Source organism: Talpa europaea (genome assembly GCF_964194135.1).
Source record: "Talpa europaea genome assembly, chromosome: 1".
NCBI classification, from domain to species: domain Eukaryota; kingdom Metazoa; phylum Chordata; class Mammalia; order Eulipotyphla; family Talpidae; genus Talpa; species Talpa europaea.
This window is the reverse complement of record NC_140073.1, coordinates 30,689,593-30,714,567: the sequence shown is the minus strand read 5'-3', so window position 1 is coordinate 30,714,567 and position 24,975 is coordinate 30,689,593. Positions and strand designations below refer to the sequence as shown.

Sequence of the window (24,975 nt, the reverse complement as noted above, 5' to 3'; positions counted from 1 at the left end):
TAATTTGGACACTGTCCACGGTGCTGAAATTCCGGATGCAGGTGCTGATACCAGTCGCTGTGGGTCTTGGAGGCCATTGAGATAGGAATGCTGGCTGGACCCAGAATACTTAGCTTTGGTGCATAACAAGGATTTCTGATCTGTGCATTTGAAAAGAAGGTTAGATGAGAGACATGCGATAGAGGTGAAGGTAATGTGATTATTTTTACAGGGTAGTAGAAATTACTGGTTGCTAATATTTAGCAAATCCTGGAAAGATAATGGAAGGGGGGGGGAGCAGAGGGGAAAAAAAAACACCACTGGCAGGTCTTGTCATTGGAAACTCATTTAGGAGAAACCAAGTGAAAATTAGTGGTGAGTTTTGGTCTCCTAAATTAGAGTAAGGGTGCAGAGGATATTAGACTCCTGTGAATAGTTATTCCTGAGCAGGGGGAGGGGGTGGGTATGAAAAAAACTTTTCACATTCTGTTACATATCTGAGAATCTAGACGTTTATGTAGGTTTTATAAGATAGAAAAACTAGTTACCATCTTGTGTTTTTAAATCTGATTTATTATTGTTGTGGTGGATTTTGTTGTTACTTTGGTTGTGATCTGTGTGTCTGCCATTGCTACCTGGCAGGCTGGGGAGGGTTTTGGGGCACTGAGATATGCACAACAGATTTGGCCTCAAACAATGATAGCAGGTGCCATGCCATCAGCTTTGTGGCCTCAGCTTGTCTATTGCTTATAAGGAAAAAAAAAAAAAGGAATGTGCATTGTTGAATGACAAAGGAAATGGGGCGGAAAATTAAAGAATCTTTCTACAATGGTGATCGGGATGTGGGTACCCTACAGCCGTGATGTGAAATCCAAAGAGGGTGGGGAGCTCATGACTGTAGGGCTATTTCTACCCTCCCCACATCCAAAAATCATTTCTTCATATGTTCTTAGTTCACAATCCATCAGGGAGAGGAATATTAGCTTCTTTAGGAATTCTGATTATTGACCAGACGGACAAATTGAGAAATACTGACTACAGTTTTTCTTGGAGAAGGAAAGCAATGCAGATTCCAATTTGTCCCCTAGGTATTGTGTCCAGACCTGAATCGTGAGCATGTCTCCACGTAGATACAGATATTCTTAAAGCTGTCGTGACTTTTCTTTTTTCTTCTTCTTCTTTTTTTTTTTTTTTTTTTGGCCGAACTTCACGTTGTGTTTGCAGGATTGCGGTGCTCCCAAGGAAATGAATAAACAACCTGCCAACAGCCTGGAGGCGACTGTGGCCCCTGGCCCCCACGATGGCCCATGTGCGCCCAGGACGAGCCCAGAGCAGGAGCCTCCCGCTGCCGCTGGCGCAGCTGCAGCCGCCACCGCTGCCGTGCCGCCGACGCCACGAGTGACCCGGTCGGTTTCCACTGGTGCCCAAACTTTCCAGTACCCCAGCGCACGAGCCTGTGAGGCTGAGCAGCCAGGAGTGGGGGCTTGCAAATTCAGTAGCCAGCGGGCGCCAGTGGCTTCCGCAACTCTGCGGGACTGGAGCGAGTCGCAGGAGGCTCAGGGCGCCCCTCCTTCTGCAGGCTCTGGGCCTGGCAATGCGCTGCATTGTAAGATTCCGGCCCTGCGCGCCCCAGAGGGGGATGCTAACGTGAGTGTGGGCAAGGGTACCCTGGAGCGGAACAATACCCGAGCCGTGGGCTGGGTGAATATGAGCCAGAGCACGGTGGTGCTGGGCACAGATGGAATCACGTCGGTGCTCCCAGGCAGCACGGCTACTGCTACCACCCAGGTAAGCCGGTCACTTCCAGCTCCCCAGAAGTTCCAGGCAAGTTGGGTGGTGGCGGGTGCACGTGTGCTGATGGGGAAACTGGTTGGCAGTGCCAGGTAATGGATGTGGGAGGTAGCTTTGGGGCTTCTGGAAGCTCGCACTTTGCTGGGGTGGCCAGCTCAGGGCTTGAGGGCTGCAGTGACCCTGCCAGAGGGATGGTGACCTCAGGATTTGCCTTACCTGCCCCTTCCCTCAGTGATAGTGGAAATCTGAGAGCAATTTCATTAAGTAGTTGAGACAGAGATTTCTACCCCGTTATGCAGATACCGCTTGCCAATGACTGGGTCTTATTTGAATCTGTTTTCATAATTAGAAAATGAGAATACAGAGAAAAGCCTAGTATGGACAATAGTTTAAATCCTGCAACCTTTGCAGTGCAAGCTGTCGTTCATCACATGAGAACTCAATTGATGAGAGGCAGGTTTAGGTTAGGTTACTTCTGAGGCTTAAGTTTCAGGGTTTATTTTTTTGCCTCTGCACTTCCAAAATCCAGTACCCAATTTTGTCACCAGATTTTTGCATTTTCATCATTCAAGAATTTTTTTTTCTTCTCTTATATGTGTAAGCTCAAGCCCCACAAATTTGGATCCACTACTGCATTTGGTCCTTTATATTCAACCAGAGATATGAAAATGCAAAGCAAATTCCAGTTCTGGGTTAGGGGCAAGGCAGTATTGCTCATGTCCCCTTCTCCCATACAGGCTTTGCCTTCTTCCATCTCCCTGTCTTTCTCCCTCCTCTGATCTTTTCTTTCCTCTGTCCTATTTCACCTACTTCAGCAGTTCCCTTCCCATTGCCTGCCTTCTGCTATCCCCTCTCCTCTCCTTGGCTCAAGGGCTAGGCACATATCCAGCAGAGGGTACCAGAACCAGAACATATGAGATTCCGGGTTTATAAAGCCTTCCTGTTCTAAGTCACTTTAATGTTTGTGTACACACACACACACACACACACACACACACACTCATATTATCCACAGGCCTACTCACAGCAAGCAGTCAGCTGCTACAATAACTAGAAGTGAACAGACACCCCCCTTCTACCCCTTTGCTTTGTGGCCCACTTCTTCAGCATTTGGCTGTAAGTAGTAACCTCCTCTCACAGCACATGTCCAGCAGTGTGGTCCTTGGTGGAGTCAGACAATTTCTTTCACATGCCTTTTTTAATCTCTGCAGTGCGGCAAAGGCAAAAGGAGGTGGAACTCTCACCCTTTCTAGCCCTGAAAGAGTAAGGGGTGGGGTGAGTGCTCTGCTCGGGTGGCAGGGGGTGGGGAGGGAGAGGAATAGGGGATGGTAAAGATGCTCAGTATAGGTGAAGCCTTGTATTTGCCTATTTTCGGCTGACTCTTGCCTTTCGGACACCCACTTCAGCCCTCATCTTTTCTCTAGACTTCCTCCCTGCCCTGATAACTGCCTTTTTATCCCCCATGCCTCTAGATAGCATGGGACATACCAGGTTGCTAGAGTAGGAGGTGGAGGGTTGCTGAGGTGGTGGAAGCCATGCAGTGGCTTGGGTCCCTAGAAGCTTTGTCCTGTGTCCAGGTACCATGAACATCTTCAGAGTTTATTTTGAGGTAGCTTTACCCTCTGCTTTTTCTGCATTTCAGATTCAGGTAAGCCCCCAAAGACAAACAGACTGCTGGAACTGGAAGCCCCATTTTACAAATGGGGACACAGGCTCAGAGACAAAGTGTCTTCCTGTGGTTATCCAAATGCTATCAGTAAAGAGCGACTGGTCTAGTAGACCAGAACTCAGTGTCTTAGTTGCTCTGTCTCTCATCATACCCATCGTCTCAGTTTCCCTCTTGTTTCAACCCCATTATCTAAATACTTCCTGCCATATCCCTTGCCCCTGAGCTGAAATTAGCCATCAAGGCAGGTTCTGCCTGTAAGCTTTGGCAGAGAAAGTGAGGCAGGGGCTCTGGCTGGCTTTAGGCATTGCAGCTCTCTTGTTTTAGTGCAGACTCCAAGGAAAGGGGAGGCGTGAGTGGAGGGTTTTTTTATCTGGTGGTGGGAGGGGTTGGTTAGGCACCTGCTTGCTGGGGACTGTAGGCATGATACCAGCCTGCTTGCCAAATGAACTATTTGTTGGGGATGGAGGGACCTGCTTGCAATCAACCTACATGTTGAAGGTTTGGGGAAAGCTGCTTGCTGGTGTGCCCTGACTGCAGGATTTGGGGGGACAGGGGGCCCAGAGTCTGTTTAGGATGGATGCTTAGATAAAAATTGGGATCTGCTTGCTGAAAGACTGTCAGTGCAGGGGAGAGGGTGAGAGCCCTGCTTGTAGATGCATCCTCTTTTCAGAATTGGGGTCCTGCTTGCCGTTGCATCCTCAGTTGAAAAGTGGGGGCCTGCTTGCTGGGAAAGACCCTCAGCAGGGGGGAGGGGCAGAATGGGGCCTGCTTGTGGACCTACCTGGGCTGTTATCCGACAATGTGCTTTTCCGCCCCCAGGAGGACGAGCAAGGGGATGAGAATAAGGCCCGAGGGAACTGGTCCAGCAAACTGGACTTCATCCTGTCCATGGTGGGGTATGCAGTGGGGCTGGGCAATGTCTGGAGGTTTCCCTACCTGGCCTTCCAGAACGGGGGAGGTATGGCTTTTCAGCTCTTTCCGCCTGTGGCAGGGCGGGTGGGTACTTTCTGGTTGGGGGGTCCCAGAGCCCCTGGAAGGGCACAGTCAGGGAGGCTCAGGGCCGCCTCCTCACACTCCAGCTCCATCCTTTGCAGGCATCTTGTGAATTCAGAGGACAGGAGCCACCTTAAGGTAGGCACTAGATCCAGGACACTTTTGTCTGGAGATGGAGCCCAGGGGAAGGGTGGTTCCTCACATCCCCCACTGCCCAGCTTGGGGAGCTGGATCCTGGTCCAGGTGGCAATGATGTAGGAAGTTCAGACTATGATAGCTGATAAGAATTCAGGTATGACTTGAACCCAAACATCTTTAAACCAATAGTTGTGTGGTCCTAGACACCGGAATTAAGGACATTTTAAGATTGTAAGCTGGAGATCTGACAGCAGAGACCTTGGGAGTGAGCAGTGAGTAGTACAGAGTACAGGCTCCAGGAGAACCAGAAAGGCCTGAGGAGAGAGGCTGGGGTAGCCTCTCAAAATTCCCTTGGGCATAAGCAGGGCATATTTTAGCACAGTCATTTAGCAAAAGTGGGGTTTCAATTTTATTTGGTCCCATCTGGGTGGAACAAGCCACATTTAAAGGAAAATGGGAAGCACTCCAGAAGGCATGTGCCAGTTGTGGACCTTCTGGGATTGAGTGTACCTCTTGTCTACCCACCCAATATGGAGAGAACAATGCCTGACATGTTCAAACTTCCCTCTGTTTGACCTCCCTTCCTTGAGGTGCCTTGGGACCCTCACCTGCAACTTCACTGAATAGGTGGACCATGAGTAGGAATTTGTACCTAGGGCTTGCTCTCACAGCTTCTCAGCTGTATCACAGAGACTAGAAATGTGTCCCTCACCCTTTTAGGTTCAGCTTGTTTTGTTTTTCCCCCTTGTCTCCCCTTCCACTCTAAGAGGGAGTTGGTGCACAGGGACAGACCAGTGCAGCGACAGGGAAAAGTTTTGTGACTGCTGTCCACCCCCCTCCAAATCAGAACACATTCATAAGCACTTATGAGGAATGAAGAGCATTTAGCAATCAAGGTGCCCTGGAAACAGGAGAATGTTCACACAAACGCAGCATAACCTCGGGCCCTCTGGGTTTCTGCTTGGTTTTCCCCACAGAGTCCCCACCAGGGTGCAGGAAGTGGGCGGGGCGGTTCCAATTCCTTTGATTGAAAGAGGGTGGGTAGCCCAGGTGGGTTGGGGGTTGGGTTGGGGAGGAAGTTCCGACCAAGGGGAGTCTCACAATGAAAGTGCCAGCAATTTACTTGCTTGGGATCCAGCAAAGCACCTGGCTATGCGTGTGAAGCCAGTGGTTCTGGCTTCCACTCTGGCAGGCGCAGGGAGGGGCAGACAGCCTTTTCCGCACTGCGGCCCCGGGGCCCTGCAATCCCCAGCACTGGATAGAGAACTTGTCTCTCCTTTCATGGGAGCAGAGGGAAGGATCACACAATCCCTATCTTTCTCTAAAACTCTGTCAGGAGAGGACAAACCTGGATCTCTGTTTTCTCTGCAAAAATGTCTTGTTTAGAGACACCTTGGCAGGAAAAGCCCTTTGGCAGGACAGGAAGTTGGGAGAAAGTCAAGCAAAAAGACTAGACTAGAGAGAGATCCTCTTCCCTTCTTTCCAGCACATTTTCTAGGCTCCTGCATCTCTAGTCCCTGATTTGACTCTGACACAGGCAACAGGCTTCCTGGTCCAAACCTTTACAAAGAGTAGAGCTAATTTCCCAAGCTCCTCCCAAATACCACAAGGAATCCTCTGCAAGTCTGCAAAGCCTACCAGCTATGGTTGCTCTTGGCTGGGCATTCTGGGGAATAAAGAGATGAAGGGTCAACATCAGGGGCTCACAATTTAAAAGAGATAAAACACCCACTTAAATATTGTCAAGTGTCTGGTGTAGGTACTGAGGGAAGACACGGGGAGGAGATTTCTTGGAGGAGGAAGCATTTGTGTTGACCAGGAGGAATGGAAGGGACTTCTTTGTGGAGAAGGAGGTTGAAAGTGCATGATAACTGCAGTGGTGGGGGAAGGGTAGGTTGTCTGGCAGAGCAGACAGAACCTTGGCCGGCAGAAGGTGTGCAGGTAACTCAAGTTATTTTAGAGGCAGACTCCTGGAGTCTAACTTAGCAGATATTATCAAAGGGCAGAAGTGCCAATAAGAATCCACCAAATCTGACTCCTGAAGTGAGTCAAGGTGTGAATTTGTTGAATGCCAGAAGAGCTTAATTTGGAGACATTGAGTAATATAATAAGGAAAGAGAAAAGAATAAACCCCGACCAGCAGACGATCCCTAGTGATCTGTCCAGTGGGGAATCGAGAAAAGAGGGTGTTTGCTGGGTACCCTTGCACTTTTTAGAGTAGGGCCCTTTAGAGTGTGCCTGCTATTGAGCTAGAGTACAGAAGTTTCCCAGAGAAGGAGAGGGAGGCAGCTCCTAGCCCAGAGGGTAAAGACATGCCAAGAAGCCCTGCCTTGGTCTCCTGGGCTCTTACCTCCCACTCTCTCTTTCCAAGGTGCTTTCCTCATCCCCTACTTGATGATGCTGGCTCTGGCTGGGTTGCCCATCTTCTTCCTAGAAGTATCACTTGGCCAGTTTGCCAGCCAGGGGCCAGTGTCTGTGTGGAAGGCCATCCCAGCCCTGCAAGGTGAGTCCACCCAGCCTCCCAACCTCCTCTCCCTAACCTGCCCTTGGGAACCACAAGGCTCCAGGGAGGGCTACCTGCTTTTGTGATCAGTAGAATACATTTCTTCCTTCTCCTATTTGATCAGTTCCACCTCTGGGGCCCTTTGAAGGTTAGTCCAAGTTCTCCTCTGGCATTGTTCCCTACCAGGCAGCATGCCTCAATGTCCCTGCTAGACACAGAGCCCACTCCACTCTAAGTTTAAGTATCTGTAATAGAGACTCAAGACCTAGGTCCCCACCCCATGCCCCACTCTAAGAATTCCATAGGATTTGGGATGGAATGAAAGCCTGGAATTTTTTGCTTCCACAGGCTGTGGCATCGCAATGCTGATCATTTCTGTCCTGATAGCCATATACTACAATGTGATTATTTGCTACACTCTTTTCTACCTGTTTGCCTCCTTTGTGTCTGTTCTGCCCTGGGGTTCTTGCAACAATCCTTGGAACACACCAGAATGCAAAGATAAAACCAAACTTTTATTAGGTAAGTTTGACTATGCCTATTTTAGGTGTGTGTGTGTTTGGAAGTCTTCATTCATTCATCCAGTAAAGATTAAGTGCACACATATTATGTTTGCCAGACCCAACTCTAGATGCTGCAGCACAGAAGTTTTTAAAAATGCCAACTATCCTTAATTCTACATTTAAGGAGCTCATGGCCCAGAGTAAGGGTAATAAAAATAAATTTGCTTTTGCTTATGAACAGCTAGAGTGTTTGCTTAAAATGCAGATTTATGGGCTCACCAGTATTCCAATTTATTACATTTGGGTGGGGTTGGGAAAAAGGCCTTTTGGCATGGTCACCAGGTGTCTCCTATGCACGGTACAATATGAAATGTGGTGAAGTCCTAGGTTCTAGGAGAATGATATAGTGATCTTGGGTCTGCATCTCATAAAATACTGCTGAGTACATGAATCAATGTGAGAACAGTCATTTAGCCTGAAGACATGGTAGAAATGTGCATGGTGCAGTAGCCAGGAGAGGGGAGTCTCCTGGGGTATCAGGGAGTGTTGCTATTGGAAGACAATTTCAAGACCATCTCTCAAATCCATAGAGACTTGAAGATTTGGAGGAAGCTACCAGCTTGTTGAGTCAAAGGCAAGAGAGTACTGTGAGGAGCAGGGAAGATATGTCAATAAGGCTTCCTGCTCTATAAGAAATCTCTGCCCCTGACTGTGTGTCTTGATCAGGTAGCTCCTTCTCTCTGGATCTCAGTTTTCCTCATTTGAAACATAGAAATAATAACTATTTCTCACAGGATTGCTGCAAGGAGAAACAAGGGACATGATAACCGTTAGAAAATTAGAAAACTTTACAAATAGAAAGTACTAGTAACAGACAGTTTTGAAGGCTCTGGTCATTCTAATGGGTACCAATAAGCAAGTAGTTTCTTCTTTTCTGAAAGATCTGCTATTCCTCTTAAGATAGGTCTGTGCTGAGGTCGGAATCTTATGATCTCTGTGTAAGTGATCAGCAATTAGTGTTTGCCCCCAAGCCTGCTCTTTTACCCTAATAGTCTGCATGCTGTAGAACTAGGCCATTATTTAATCCTTTGAGTGTGTTAGGAGAGAAAGATGAATTCTTCCTTCCCACACCCCCAGAAAGAAGTTTATGCCTAAAGACACTGATTCACATGGGAGTATTTTTATAGACCTGAAATGTACATATGTTCCCCAACCAGCCTCTATCTAGAGGATCAAAATGCTCATTCAATTCAGACCCTATGCACCTGGCAGTGTTCAGGAATGGGGCATGGGAATTTATGGAGGTTCCCAGCTGTGAGGCTCACTAGCCTTGTGACCAAGAATAAATGTCCCTTAGATTCTCTGGGCTTCACTATCCTCGACTCTGCAGTCTCTATGTTGATGGATTACCTGAAGAATAACAAATCAAAATATTACTTAGGGTCCTCCCACACTAGTTAAATCATACTGTTTGGAGATGGAGTCTTAGAGTCTATATTTCTAAAGTTCTCCACATGCACCAAAGGTAGGAAGCACTATGTTGGGTTTGCCCACATCCCTTAATTAAGCTGTCCTTAACTGTTTTTGGAATGGAGTGTCCCACTGTCTTTGCCCAGCTGTCCCAGCTAGATCAGGGGTCACTGTCTACTGCTGAAAGAATCCCAAATGCAAGTTGTTTACAAGTTCACAAGCAACTACCAGTCCCAGGAAGGTGTCCCAAAATGGTAGCCATGTTAGGCAGAGTGCACTTTCTAGGATGAGGAGTATGGAATGGAGAAATACCTCAAAGTCATCCTTGTGGTACTGCTTGTCATTTCCAGACTGTGCCTGGAAGGGAAGTCACTTTGCAGGGTTGTATCTGCTGGAGGAGGAGTATTGCCTTCATTCAGACTCCATGGGAAACTTGGAACCCTGGGACTTCCCTCAGGGATCCCTAGATCAGCAGGCTGCAGAAGGGATGGTGGTTTAGAGGCCCCATTCTCCTCTACTAACAATATCCTCTAATATTTGTGCAGTGCCTTAACACTTCCTAACAAGTGTCACCTACTACACAATAAGCATTTGTTAAACCTTTTTACTCATATTACCCACATTAATTAAGACAGACAACACACCAACATGGGGACACTGACACCATATCATGTTAAATATAGAAGTCAGATATAACACATGGGTTCTATTATTATGTCTGTTTTACAGGTGAAAACTGGATCTCAAGTTCATAGAGCCGGGCTATGTGATAAGCCCAGGATTTAAATCCAAGTTTGACGGCCCCCATCCCCTCCCCCCCTCCCCCCCCCATGGTACTAATCACCATATTAAATGTTTCCTAACCTACAAAGCAGCTTCATAAATGATGTCTCTGCTGTTCCTAATAAGAATCATATGAATTCCAAGAAGCAGGTGACATGATCACATTTTTTGCAGGTTACAGAATAGACTGTCAGCTCAGAGAGTAGAAGAGTCAGTCTGTGTGTCACAAGTCAAACCAGCGCTCAAATTTGGGTTCTCACTTATTCAGGGTACATGAGGAGTCTTTGGTCTGGCAGGTTCTATAACACCAGTCCCAGCAAAGTGATATCAGTTCAGTATTCCATGCAACAAGTGTTTGTAGCTGAGATTCTATGGGGGTAGAAATAAAGCTGTCTGCATAGGAGTTTGACTTAGAATTCTACTTCTGGGAATAGGAGGCTTGGGTGCGATGGGGGAGTCAGAACTATATAGGTAAGAACTATATAGGATTGTTCATGTTGGTCACATTTACAGTATTGGAAAACACTAGAAGCACTTAAACTTGTAACAAAAATTTAAATTAATGAATAATTAAGTTGCAGTGCATTATTAAAAAAGAATGAATCAATTAAAAATGAATATGTATGAAACACTGAGAAATCCTCATCATATTATGTCAAATGTAGAAGCTGTGTACAGATATATAGTACATATATATGTTATTTTTTTCTCAAATAATAAGTGTATAGTTAGAAAAACACAAGAAGGTCTACAAAATGTTAACCAGCAGATTTGGGGCCATTCTTTTCTACATTTTCTGTAGTGGACACACATTGTATATTATGTATTTATATTTTATATATTTTACAGCAACTGAGCACTTTGACAGAAGCAGGCATGTTGGTGGGGGCACCTGGTTTGGTGGCATTTCCAGTCTGATTCATAATAACCCAGGAAATATGAAGACAAAGGCATTACACAGCTAAGCTCTTAGTCAATTGGTGCAAACCTTAAAAACTGTGAGCTCTGGGCAGAGAGAGACAATGGACATTTTTTACTCTGATTATTCCCTGGTAGCATTTGGACAGGGTTGGGCAAACCTTATGTTCTTAGCTAGCACTTTAGATTTTTTATTTGTTAAAAAGTGAGGTGTCAGTTCCCACCTTTGTTTTGTGTAGTCCCTCCATCTGTCCTTTCCACATTATCTGCGCATGAGCGTGTACCATTACTGAGGCCAGACTATCTCTTCTGGAAGTATTGGTCCTGGGGTGACTAAAAAAGGTGGTGAGGCAGAGACTTGGTATTCCCACTGCTCTGCCCGACAAGTTGGGTGTCTAGACCCTCAGAGATCCCAAGCTCTCTCCCAAATGGTCACTGGAGAGAGGCTTGCTTAGAGAACAGAAAAACTCCATCTAGTGCAGCGTTCTACAAACAACCCTCCAGGCTGACCTTCTCCCTCATAAGCCCACAACCACCCTACCCTGTGATCACAGGTGACTGATCCCAGGAGAGATGCGCTAGACAGAGAGCATTATCACCTTCAATCATAACAGGGAGGTGTCTATCCCGTGTTCCTTCTCAGCACTGCTATGGACATACTCCCTGGGATCCTTGCCACACCGTGGAGATTCCAGGGTCCTACACTGCTCCAGGCCGGACAAAAGCCTTAACTGTTCATGGGGAGAGGCTGACTTTGCAGCCCATGTTTAAGGTGCAGGTTGTAAAAGAATCTTTCTCCTTTAGGGGAGCTCAACTTTCCAGATATCTGTAATGGAAACGGCTAATCCATGTCCTGCCAAGTGAGACCAGTGACTATTTTGTGAAATTAGGAGCTAGCTGGGTCATTTAAAATGGCAACAACATAAATACCATTTCTATTTCTGGAATGGCTTGATTTTCATTAGAACTTTAATTAAATGATTCCTCTTCTCCCCAGTCTTTCATGGACTTTCATTTATTAATAATTGCCAGAGTAAAGAGAATCCCATTCCAACGGTTTCCAATTTAGCAGATCATTATCGCTGTTCTTTGTTCAGGGTTCCTGGGCCGCGGAGCTCTCTGATTAGCCGGCCCATCACAGCTCTGCCGGCCGACCTGAAGGCACTGTGCACTGGGAAGCACGCTTCTGCCACCCAATGGTGGGAACGGGTATTGCAGGAGAGCCGAGGCTGCAAAGAGCGCTGCTGCAGTGCAGCAGAGGAAAGGCGTGACCTTGTGCTGCTGCGGCTAGCAGTGATCCCGGGACGTCAGAGACAATCTCTAGAGAAGCTGCCCGCGTGCTTCATGATGGCAGTTTGGGAAGCAAGCGTTTGCCCGCCGCTTGGCAGTCTTCTCTGTCTTAGGGCATGAACGTAATTTTGGGCAGGAGGGTGAGAACTTCTGTGCTTACAGAAAAGGGATATGTGTGGGAGGTGCTTTAATTTTCCTTCAGGCTCCTGCTGGGGAAATCAAAGGCTTCCTCCGCAAATATTTGATAGTTATTAGGACGGAATCCCTTTGAAACTCGATGTTATTTCATTAAAGGAGTGGTAGTTCTCAACCTGGGAAATTTTGCCGAACATTTGGCAAGGTTAATAGACATTTGTCGGTTGTCGCATCTGGGGGTGGATCCTTCTGGCATCTAGAGCAGAGACCAGGGAGGTGGCTAAATATTCTGCAGTGTGCAAGACAGCCTCACACAACAGAGAATTTTCTGGTCCAAAAAGTGAGCAGCACTGTTGTTGGAAAACCCCAGTCTAAAGAATTAGTCTGAGGGATGGGATTGTTTTAACTTTCAATTTTTGTCCAATGTTCTGAGGACTGTGTGGGAGGCAGTAGGTGATTTATGGCTGCAAGTGGGATTGTGGAGGGTGATGTTGAGAATGATAAAAAGGTGGAACTTAGAAAAGATATAGCAAAGCCCACCATGCCCCACAAAAAGGTATAACATGATGACTGGTTATGGCTGAAGTTTGTTGAGTCCAACTATGTACTGATATTGTATGAAATATTTTCATTCACCATTTCACTTGATTTGGTTCTTAACACAAACTTGTAAACTAGTTTATAATAATATATAATTATATAATAGATAAAACTATCATCAGAAATTCGAGGCTTGGACAGGTAAAGGAATTCATCTAAGTTCTCAGGGCTAGTGCAGTTCCTAAAACCATAGTCCTATCCACTTTGCTATTCCATAGACGGTACACATTAGCAGTCCATTCACCAGATCTAGATCTTTTGGTTGGGGTGAGGGACCTGGTATTTAAAAATAATCTGACCTATTTTCAACATTTAAAAAAAATGCAATATCCAGATTCTCTTCATCTTTTGCCAGAACACCTGGATAAGTGTGACACTATTTGTTTTGCCACAATCTCCACCACTCCTTATTACTACCCTGTTATGCTTTTCTCATTTGTGTATTCAGCTTGGTTTCTGAAGGTGTTTGAATTCATGATCCCTGCTCTCTGCTTCACACTAGAGTTGTTAAGAACATGGCCTGCAAGAAAGGTGCCTGTTTGCCTCCTGCTTCTGCTGTGTGATCTTGGCGAGCAACTGCACCTCTCTGTGCTGTTTTCTTTATCTGTAGCGTAGAGACAATGATATTATTGGCCTCATAGGAGTGATGTGAGGCTTAAATTAGTTAATTCATATAAAGCACTAAAACCATACATGGTAAATGTCATATAACTGTTATTATTTTACTTTACAAAATACTGTCTTTTGCTATCAGGATTAGTATCTTTATTTATAATATCTGTCAGGTGATCAATATCTATAAAGCTGTTAGAGAGGCATTGTAAAATGACCAGAAGGACTTCAGCTTTTTCTTGTTTAAAATGATGATAATAATATGCAGGTCCCAGGTTTCATGAGGATTTCATGAGATAATAATTGTCCAGCATAATATATGACATACTAAGATTCTCATAATTGATTATCTCTCTCCAGCTCAGTCTAGGTTTCTCAACCTCAGCACTATTGACTTTTGGACTGATTAATTTTTTTTTTGTTGTTGGGGGCTGTTCTGTGTATTGTAGGATATTTAGCAGCATCCTTGGCCCCTATCCACTTGATGCCAGTAGCACGCCGTTGCCCAGACTCGATGACTAAAAATGTCTCTAGATATTGCCAAGTGTCCCAAGGGGAACAACTCTGTCCTCAGTTGAGAACCACCATGTTAGGTCCTATTGCAGTCACACAAGCACACTGTGTGGCTACACGGGAGTTTGCAGAAAGCACATGGCACATGTATCTTAGTACTGACCATATCTCGGTCACGATCCAGTGTGTTCATGGTGAGTTTATTAGTTAGACTTTGTTTTTTTGCAGTAGCCCTTGAGGAGGTTTGCTTATGTCTCATTAAGTTCATTTCTGAAAGCCATTTGTTTCCTGGGGAGTCATAGGGTCTGGATTTGAATTCTGATTTACTTCCTCATTAGCTGGTGATTTTGGTAGTTATTTAACCACTGAGCCTTTGTCCTTATTTTAAAAATGGGGTTGTAGTCAGCTGTAGCATAAGCTATTGTGACCGTTAAAGGAGATAATACTTGCAAAGTATTTAGCACAGCATAGTCACAAAGGGAATGTTTCAGAAATGAGAGGCCTGCTATCAGTCTAGGCACTGCTGTGGGGACTGGGGGCTCCATGACAGATAAAGTACAATTCCTTTTTTTTTAGATTTATTTATTTATGCATATGAGAACTGGGATACAGCCAGAGATGTGGGGTGGGTGTGTGTGAGAGGATTCACCAGAGACAGAGTGGGGAACAGAACAGGCAGACTGAAATACACTGCTGAAGGGAGCAGCAGGCGAGTCAGGAGAGGTCTGCTGTGCCATGTGGGTAACTCTCTGGCTGGGGAATCAAACACATGCTGCATTGGCTACAGAGAGCTTCAGAGGTTGTGTCTTAACCCCTTGTGCCACCAGGGAGGCCCCTGTAAAGTACAATTCTGTGGCTCATCTACATTTAACTTTGTTCAGTTAATAATTTCCAAACCTTGCTCTCCAATATTTGGCAAATATTATTGGCTTTTGCTTTTAAAATGGCAAGAGAGCATTACATATATTTTCTGTACAGATTTCATTGTTTTCATTCTATCCTTCCTAAACAGATTCCTGTGTCATCGGTGACCATCCCAAAATACAGATCAAGAACTCAACTTTCTGCATGACTGCCTATCCCAACTTGACAATGGTTAACTTCACCAGCCAGGCTAATAAGACATTTGTCAGTGGAAGTGAAGAGTATTTCAAGTAAGGTCACTTTTGTGTGTGCAATTTTTACTTTCTAAAAAAAATTCAGTGAATTGATGAATGCCCTAACTTGCAGACTGGAGGCAGAGGTAGCTTGAGGGATGGGTCACCTCCCTCTGTACCTTCCCCACCTACTCGAGTCATCCGGGAGGGCATTTTTTTCCACACTGCTTTGGCTTCTGCAAGCAGACTGTGGTGTCTTGTGAGCTTGGAGAGCAAAGTGCTGGTGGGAAGAGGATTGGTTCTACTGTAATTCATGATATTTATGACAAAAACATGGCAAAACTCATCAAGTGTAATCTAAGCAGACATTCAGTTGATTGACATGTCCCCACACTGCTTGTTTCCCCTCTTTCCTCAACACTCACCCACACACTTTTGTACTTGAGAAGGGAAAAGAGGCAAAAGGTTGGAAAACAAATCATGGTCAAAGATTCAATTTAAAAACCAAATTAATTTCAAGAAATACAGATTCATCTTATTTCTGTACTAACGACACCTGTGTTGCTGCACATTGAGGAGTGAAGTTCAGGGATATCAGACAATCCTCAACCACCATAGGAAGAGTAAATAATGTTCATGGGCTTACTTTGTAAGGAAGTAAATGTTGACAGTTCAACAGAGAATAAATAAAAGATGTTCTCTAGTTAAGCCTTAAGTCAAAGGTTATAAACTCAAATGTGTTCAGGGACTCAACAGAGAGGTTTACCTGTTTGCCAGGCAAATGAGTGAAGGTTGAGTAACACAATAGAGAGTGGTGGGGATTGTGTGTCTAGTCTGTATGAGGCAAGCTGCTGATGCTCAGCTCCCACTGATCCCTGCCTTATGGGAATGTGGGCTACTGCTGTCAGAGCTTTCATTTTATAAGAGAAGTTGAGAATAAAATTCAGATTTTTATGGCTCTCTCCCATAAAATTGTCAGCAGACCAATTTAAATAAAACTTTGGGGCCCAATAAAATGCATATGTCAGGGACTTCCTGGTTTAGGACCTTCACCCAGGTGATAAGAACTGGTCATACCCCGACTCATTCTCCCAATTGCCATTAGTTCCTGTTCTAGATTTTCTCACCTATAGGGACTCAGAAGTTCATGGTTGTGCTCTGCAAGACAGAAGGGGCAGTTAGGCTGAATGATGACATAATCCCTTCTAAAGATATTGTAGGAGCAGTGGGGGTGAGCTTTGGTTCACCTTGAGTACTGAGTACTGAGAAACTGAGTCTGACCTGCTGGTCAGAGGAAATCGGGGCACATAATCCATGCAGTTAAGGTATATTATAAAATGATTTGTAAATCTGCTTTTGGTGGGCATTACTACTTCTCTGGGGGTTCTTCTTAGTTTCTAAGAGGAGATGTTATTAGGATCTTCTTGGGGTTCATCCCAGATCCTTTATTAAAGCATGAAATAGTCAAGATGGTTGACTTATTGTAGAAATGTTGACTAAATCATCTACTCATTTTGGGGGGGAACTTTTTATTGGAAGGGTCATTTTCATTGCTTGGGAAATATGTGAGCCCATTTCAGTTCTACTTTGAGTCACCTCTACTCAACTCTTGGGTTAGGTGGCTCCAGAGACTGAGAGAGGCTCTGTTGTCACAGAGGTCACCACCCTTATTCTAGAAGCATTCATTCGCTAACCGTCTGGAAGGTAACATTGCTGGCTAGCCCAGGAGTGGTGCTGCCACCTTCATCCTTTTCAGCAAGTCAGAACATTCTGGTCCCCCATTACTAGTCTTAGAGAATCTGGATTCTGTATGGTCCTTTGTTCATGTCACAGAAAAACATCAACCTGCAAACACAGCACTTTCATCCTGGATGCCTGGCTAGATTGTTGCAGCATCGAAATGATTGTCCTAGTCTGTTATCAGGACTCACTGTCTGTGCAACTTCCTTCTGTCCCAGGCAGAGGCTGCCTGCCCCCTGTCAGGCTAACAGCTGCTTGCCAGGAACATGGGGATCACCAGACAGACCCTGAATACTTCAGCACATACAGATGACTAGTAGCTCCTCTGTGTGCAGCTGGTTCTCTCTGATTTTTTTCCTTGAGTAAGACCCATTCAGCCCTGCCTGGATATTTCAACAACCTCAGCTGTGGGACATGTCAAATACCACTTAAACTAAAACATAGACCAGCATTTTCAGTCATTTAGTGTAATCACACTGTACTGATTTTCCTTGATTTAAAAGTATACAAATACCATCAAAAAATCACTAATAATAGAGTAGAAAAAATACAGAAAATACACAAAAATCATCCTTGACAGTTTTTATTAGTGGTGTGACTTTATGTAAAGACCTCATCCTTGGTAATGCCTGGTGGGTGGCTGTACCAGGGCCCCTCAGTACTGTTGAATTCATTGCACTTCTCCACCCTCCACCATCTCCAGGTAATGGTGGGGCTGACAGGTTTTTTTTTTTTTTCTTAGTTTTTGCTTTTTTTTTAAGGTTAGAAATATTTATTTATTTATTTGTCATATATTTTTACATCATTTTTCATTTTTGTACAATGTATGCATTTTCACCTTGGTTATAGTCCCCATGAAATTCCCACCACCCATTCACCCGTGAACTATCACCTAGGTCCCTTGTGCTCTTCCCACCCTTGTTTTGATCCTAATCCCTTCTTCCCCCCTGCAGAATGTCTCTGGTTCATAGTTGCCTGTTGATTTTGATTTTTACTTTATTATAATTAGTTTTTCCCCTGATCCCTTATTTGGATCCCTTCATTCCTGCTATAAGTGAGACCATCCAGTATTTTTCTTTTTCTTTCTGCCTTATTGTATTGATCATGATCCCTTCTAGCACCATCCATGTTGCTGCAAATTGCATGAGTTTATCTTTTTTGATTGCTGAGTAATATTCCATGGTGTATATGTACCACATCTTCTTGATCCAGTCATCTATTTTTGGGCATTTGGGTTGTTTTCATAGCTTAGTTATTGTAAATAGTGCTGCAATAAACATAGGGGTGCAGGTGTCCTTTTGAGGGGCTGATGGTCTTGTACTAAGCCAGCCTGGGGGCAGGAGTGGCTTCCAGACATAATTAAGAGCAGGGTAATTCTAGACAAGTGTGGGTGGAAGCCATGATCAGCAAATCTATCACTACCTGATCTGATCAAGTCCCAATGGGGACAGTGAGGTGCTGGGTTTGTTCAAGAATCTTGGCCCTGCTGCAAGATTAATGCCTGCAGACTATCACCTCCCTCCTTTCTCTTTCCAACTCTTAGGTACTTTGTGCTGAAGATTTCTGCAGGGATTGAATATCCAGGGGAGATCAGGTGGCCACTGGCCTTCTGCCTCTTTCTGGCGTGGGTAATTGTGTATGCGTCCTTGGCAAAAGGAATCAAGTCTTCAGGAAAAGTAAGAACTTACATTTATCCACCAGAAAGCTGGGGACACTCAAGGTTGGCTGTGTCGTGAAGCAGGCAGAAGAACAGTGGGGACCAAGACCAGCGGCGTGGGTGGGATTGAGATGCTGGACCTGAGAGCTGGGGGAACTTGTCGTCATGCCTGTCTGTAAAATGGGATAATAATGCTTTTCTTTCAGGACTGTTTTAAGGATTAGATGAGACAATACGTGCAGAGCTCCTGATGGATGGTGGGGGTACTGCACTACCGTGATAAGTGTCCTTCCTTTCCTGACTGGGACTGCCACTAAATTCTGCAGATGGGACCTTCCTAAGAGGACTTAGTCCCTCAACTCTAGCATTAGTATTGCTGACTAAGGGATGACAGTCCTGCCAGTGCAGTTTTGGTTGAGCAAACAAATACTTGGCTGTTTGCTGAGAGAGCATTTGGCTGGCCCTTGGGAGGGGAAGGAACTTGCATGGAAGCCGTGGAGGTAAGTAGTCCAGGAGAACTTAGGGCACAATGGGTTTTATAAGGGTCTCAGGGCTCTCCCCCATCTTCCTGATGCTTTAGAAAAAACCCACTAAAAACTTAACCAGTCAAGTTGATAATATCCAATAATGCTCAGTCATCATAAGGGTCATTTCACATGTCAGGATGGAACTCAAAATGTCTTTAAGGCCAAGGAATGATGGTGGATTCTTGGACTAGAGGTGGTGGAGTTGGATTTGATCCAATTTTGGGTGAGGGCTTACTCTGGTTCCATATAATCCATTTTTGAAGGTTCTGGGGGCATAGGTATGTGCCACCTCTCAGGCATGCACATATCCCTCACCCAACGCCAGCACTCATTAGCCACAGAGACCAATCTGTCTCCTCCCTGGGCACATGGACAATCTCAGGGGTTCCCCCCATCTAATCTGTCACCACAGGGACTTAAATGGGGGACTCAGGAAGGTTTGTCAGGGTTGCCTGAGTTACGTGCTGCCCCTTACATGACTTAAGGTGCGGGGGTGGGGAGAGCCTGGACAGGTGGGAGGTGAGATAACCTGTCCTAGTCCTCCAGGACTTCTCATGGTATTCGCTGTGTAGGGACATCTCCACTTGGACCATGAAACGTAGCCTGGATACTAATCTGCTCCTAGCTTTATTTGTTCATTTGGTTTTTTTGCCAATAAATAAAAAGCAAATTTACTTTATTTTAACTATTTCAGGAATGCTCAGTTTCCACATTTGTAAAGTGAAGACAATTGCACTGGGCAATGTCTAAGACCTTCAAGTTCTAACATTCTGTCTGAAATGTGCTCGGTGAGCTGGAAAATGAGGTTGGCTTCATTTTTCCTCTCTAGCTTCAGTTTCCCCTTATACAAAGTTAGAGCTGGGATCAGGTGATCCCTAAGACCCTGCTGACTTTGAATGAATATTATGAGATTGGATCGATTGTTTTTCTCATGCAGTAGAAAGATGGGGAAATATTAATGTGACTCTTAGCAACACTCTGTGTCCTGAGAGTTTCTGAACTCCTTTCCTCTGTGACTTGGAAATGGCTTGGGTGGGAGTAATGGGTCCAACTAGAAATTGCTTAGTAAGGGTAGTCACATATTTACTCAAGCTAAATCACACTGGTTGGTCCATCACTTACTGCTAGAGATAGAGATAGAAACAGGGTAACCTTAACCATGATCTAAGTGTCCAGATAGGCCCCTATTAGATAGATAGATAGATAGATAGATAGATAGATAGATAGATAGATAGATAGACTAATGATTGGCCAGAGAAAAGACACTGGTGAGGAGGATGGGACCAGAGGCCTTGTTGGTGACATGAGGAAGGATAAACTGGTGGCTCTAGAAGCAGACTAAATTGAGTTCAAATCCTTTCCTTATCTCTCTCTCATGGTGTAACTCTGGACAAGTTAATCAACCTTTGGGCTCTCAGCTTTCTCATGTGTTAGGAGTAGGTAGAAAATGCAGAATTGTGGCATCATCATTTGCCTCCAGTGGGGATAAACTCCCCCCACCCCACAGTGAATCTCATTGCTTCCCATCTCTGCCTTCATTAGCTGTCGCTGCCAGTTGCGTAGGTTATAGAAAGGGCAGCTAGACCCTTCCCAATTCTACAAAATCAAGGGTTAAAATAAATACTCTCTAAAACCCCTGTGATTTTGTAGGATGGTGGTAAAGTCAGTTGATATAGAATTCAATTCTTAATGCTAGATTTTATGGGCTTTCTGCAATGGCAGTTTTTGAGCAGTCCTGAGTTCGTAAGCTTTTCTTTCAGATCTGCTAGCTTACCTTTCTGCTTCATTGAGAAAGCTTTCCAACTAGAAATCAATGATCAATTTTTCTAAAAATGAGGAATACCACCAGAAATAATGAATCATAATTTATTATCCTGCCCTGGGGTGTGCAGACATTAATCATGAAGCATTGTTTGGAGGCCAAGGTGAATGTGAGGCTGAAGCACATTACCAAGGGCTCCTTTGTGATTGAAATTTTCTGAACACTGTCATTGCTAAGCAACAGAAATATCCTCCTTCTCCTGAAACAAGAAACGCTCAGGTCCTCTTGTTTAGGGTCCTGGGAGACAAGAATGGCCAGTTGCTTCCCATAAGATTTTAATCTCCCTTTAAGCAGCTAGAATTTCAGGATAGAGGTGACCAGCAGACAGCCCAAAAATCAAATGCAGCCCATCTGACCTCTGCGAGCTATGACTACAGCACCAAGTTAAAACCTAACCAGCCAGCACAGGCTGGTGGGCCTTCCCTCACCACCTGTTCAGGGCTCCTGCTGTGAGGAGAATGCTACAGGTGTCAGGCCAGCAGGCTCAGCTCAACTAATTATTGTCACTTCTCCCAACTGTAATTCATTACTGTTCAAGTTTAATTCTGCTGACTGTGTGCCCTGAAATAGGTGTGTTCTGTAGTCCCCTGGCCAAGATACTAGCTGTGCATATAGCCTCCTTGTATACCTGACTCACTTCCAGGGTTTATAAACCAGGGTGGGAGACCTTTAGGCTCACTATGATTACTGTTTACAAAGTGAGCACATCTTCCAGATACCTCCTGTGACAGTGGGGACCTGGGTGAGGCAAGTGTATGGCTAGGCAAAATATAAGGCATCACTCACTCTCAGATTCCTGCAAGTGTGAGGTTGGCCCCTGACAGTGAGTGCCACCTTAAATTTTGTGCCTTGCCTCATGTTAGTCCCAGCCTGCCTCACACTTGTGGCCTTTCCAGAGGTGTTAATGGAAAGAACCTAGGCTTTGGTGACTTCAAGCCTGGGTCATGATTCAAGAGGGGAGACCTTGACATTTTACCCCTGTAAAATGCTTAACTGGAGGCACTATTTTCCTCCTCTGTAAAATGGATTAATAATACCTGGTCCTCAGCAAGAACTCCAGAAATGGTGGTAACCCCCCAAATGCTCCACAGTCAACCAGGAGCAGTTTGTCTCAGTGGTTAACTTGGGGCCGCTCTTGGAGTTTTCCTCTACTGTCATGGTCTCTCCTCTCTCTCTCCCTTACTTCTTTCCACCCTCATATCCCACCAGCTCCATTTGACTAGGAGGTGAGAGGGTATTCTATAGTTGACACCCTGTCTTGGTGGAGGTGGGGAGGTCAGACTGCTCAGGGCATCGCCCTGCCACTTGAAAGCTCCATGTAAAATCTGGTGGCTGATAGCATAGCCTGTGCCATTCTGGGCAGGATTTTCTCCTGAGATGTCAGGTGCCCTTGGGTTTCATGATGTCTGTGTATAGAAGGACTTTGCTTCTTTCATACTTTAAGTGGAGGAGAGAAGCAGGATTGGCATCAATAGGAGGGAGCAGGCTGTTCCTCCCTCAGTCACTAGCAAGTTGGGAGGTGGGTATCTCATAGCAGGGAGGGGAGACTGCTGTCCTGTGAGACAGGGGAGAGACTCACTGGTCAGTGGCGATAGCAATAGAGAGAGGAAACCAGCCCATCCCTGGTCTGCACCCAGAAAGAAAGAGTTTGACCTTGCTGAATAATTGCATTTAGAGGAAGGGATAACTTATCTTTCCTAAACCTGCAGCCTGCCCATTTTCGCTGATGGTCTCTCCACCCTTTCAGTTGCTAAGACCAAAATCTTTGGGGTCCTCCTTGGCTTCTGTCCATCCCACTCTGCATTAATTCTGTCAGGAGGCTGTGTCCCCAGCCCTGGCAGAGACAACTACCCTCATGTCCTGGCCAGCAAGGACTTGGTCAGGGGAGGTGACACTCTGCTGCTATTGACATGGCCACGTTCTACAGGTCTGCTCATTCCTGTCTCCTTGTTGGATGGTTTTTTAGGTGGTGTACTTCACGGCCACATTCCCCTATGTCGTGTTGGTGATCCTCCTCATCCGAGGAGTCACCCTGCCTGGAGCTGGCGCTGGGATTTGGTATTTCATCACCCCTAAGTGGGAGAAGCTCACAGATGCAACGGTGGGCTTTTGTTCTCATTATGTCATGCCTGTGGGGTGCAGTTGGGGTAAAGACCCACAGGGAGGCAGAAGGGGCCATACCTCCTCCCACAGGGCATCCGGCTAGTCGCTTTTATAAGATCCTGATGATCTTGGAGTGTTACGTACTCAGGAAATCTTTAATGAGAACTGGGCAACTAGGGGTTTTCAGATTCCTGGAATAGTTGTCCTACATCTGGGGTTGCAATGGAGGCCAAAATAAAGAATGAAATTCCCTTAATAGCTTTGGGCCACCTCATGGCACTTATCTGTTACTAATTATAGTGTGTTGGAAATGGGGTTTTGCTGGCTGGAAAATAACAGCACTCAGATGAACCACAAGCAGTTATCATTTAAAGGGCTTTGACACATTTGTGTACCAGGCCACTGCACACTCACACCTTCTCTGTAGGGCATATTTTGCGCAGACATATCTAAAACTCAAAAAAATTCCAAATGAGGGAGTGTGTTTTCCTCTTTAAAAGAGAAATCTACCTTTCCAATGTATGTTAAGACCACATTGCTCAGGTCAGTAAGTTTGACGATACATAACACAAAACTTCCAGGTAGTAGTGGCTTTAGTAAGACAGAAGTTTATTTTGCTTGAATGGACTAAAGCCCAGTGTCCTGGTTGGGTAGTTCCATAATCACCAGGGGTCCAGGCTCCTATAGTTTTGCACCATCTGCAGTGAATAGCTTCCTTCTAGCTGCCAGAACTCCAGCCATCACATCAGCATTCCTGGTAACACAAAGGGTTGAGGTGTCGATGCAGAGATAGGCACCCTCCCTCTCTCTCTCTCTCTCTTTTAAAAAGATGTATTTATTTATTTATACAAGCACTGAGTACAGTCAGAAGCGCGGGAGGGTGAGAGGATTCACCAGAGCCAGAGCAGGGAACAGAACAGGCAGACTGACGAAACACGCTGCTGAGGGGAGCACTGGGCGCGGCAGGAGAGGTCTGCGCGCCATGTGGGACCCTCGCCGGGGATCGAACTGGTGCTGCAGAGGCTGCGGGCAGTTTCTCATCCCAGTGCTCAACCGCTGTGCTGCCAGGGGAGGCCCTCTCCCTCTCTTTAGAAGAGAAACCCTAGAGGTTCAGCGTAACACTTTATTTTCTTATCATTGTCCAGAAATGAAATTATATGATCATCTCTTCACTGCACCTCCCCTTGATGCTGGGAGGTGGTCATTTAGCTGAACCACGGCTGTCTTTAACTCAAACCATAGCTTTGTGACTAAGGAGTATGGAAAAATGGATGTTGGAATAGGCATAGACTTAAGTCAGCACACACTTGAACTTTCTCTTTGAATTTTAAGCACAATTTAAACTCTGGATTTCATTTATAAAAGGGATGAGAGGTACATCATACAAATCACATCAAACTCTTGCTCAAACTCTTGAGTGACCTTCTGGAATTTTATGAGGATAATTAAGGAATCAGCTGATAGAATCAAAAGGTCTTCTCCTCCAAGTTCAAAAAGGATGTGGCTATAAAATCCACTGTGCTGTGGCACTGAGCTGCTTTGCTAAGATGAGGGGCTACAGAATTTCATATATTTAATAGCAGTTGTGGTAACTGTAAGAATGTCAATTCAAAGAAAGTTTTTATTTTACATCCATGAATATATTTCACTGTTCCAGATTGTTTTCTGAGAGTATATCCAGCTAAAGGAAAAAAAAATATCTTTCCTGTCAGTTTTATATGGTAGTGTATGCATGCATGAGATCTCAGCAGGTATGTGCAATTATTGAGTTCCTTTGATGAGAAAGGAGCTTTGATAAGAATGGAGCTAGCATCTCCATTCTAACTCAGTGCAGATAACTCAGTGCCTTTTCTTAGCTTCAGTACCCTTGATGTATGTTTTCATCTTGTCCTGACTGCCTTTCCCCTGGGGAGATAATGTGACGTTGGCCATGAAAGACACTTTCCCTGGGTCCTGTCCCCTTCAGTGACCTTGAATCTTCTACCCTTTTGCACCCAGGTGTGGAAAGATGCTGCCACTCAGATTTTCTTCTCTTTATCTGCCGCCTGGGGAGGCTTGATCACTCTCTCCTCTTACAACAAATTCCACAACAACTGCTACAGGTATGTGGAGCCACTTTAGATCCCAGAGGG

The 24,975-nt window shown here is 45.2% G+C and overlaps 1 protein-coding gene across 1 annotated transcript in view; it reads left to right on the top strand.

The window, feature by feature from the left end:
• Window positions 1-1,209: 1,209 nt before the first annotated feature.
• SLC6A5 (solute carrier family 6 member 5) overlaps window positions 1,210-24,975 on the top strand; it is a gene marked incomplete at its 3' end in the record, with an annotated part of 45,584 nt that continues 21,818 nt past the window's right edge. Inside the window, exons 1-8 of the mRNA XM_084246980.1 lie at window positions 1,210-1,767; window positions 4,259-4,397; window positions 6,942-7,073; window positions 7,422-7,595; window positions 14,910-15,051; window positions 18,278-18,410; window positions 22,707-22,841; window positions 24,842-24,945. Of these exons, the coding sequence (XP_084103106.1) occupies window positions 1,225-1,767; window positions 4,259-4,397; window positions 6,942-7,073; window positions 7,422-7,595; window positions 14,910-15,051; window positions 18,278-18,410; window positions 22,707-22,841; window positions 24,842-24,945 (1,502 nt within the window). The 5' untranslated portion in view covers window positions 1,210-1,224. The remainder of the gene's footprint in view (window positions 1,768-4,258; window positions 4,398-6,941; window positions 7,074-7,421; window positions 7,596-14,909; window positions 15,052-18,277; window positions 18,411-22,706; window positions 22,842-24,841; window positions 24,946-24,975) is intronic.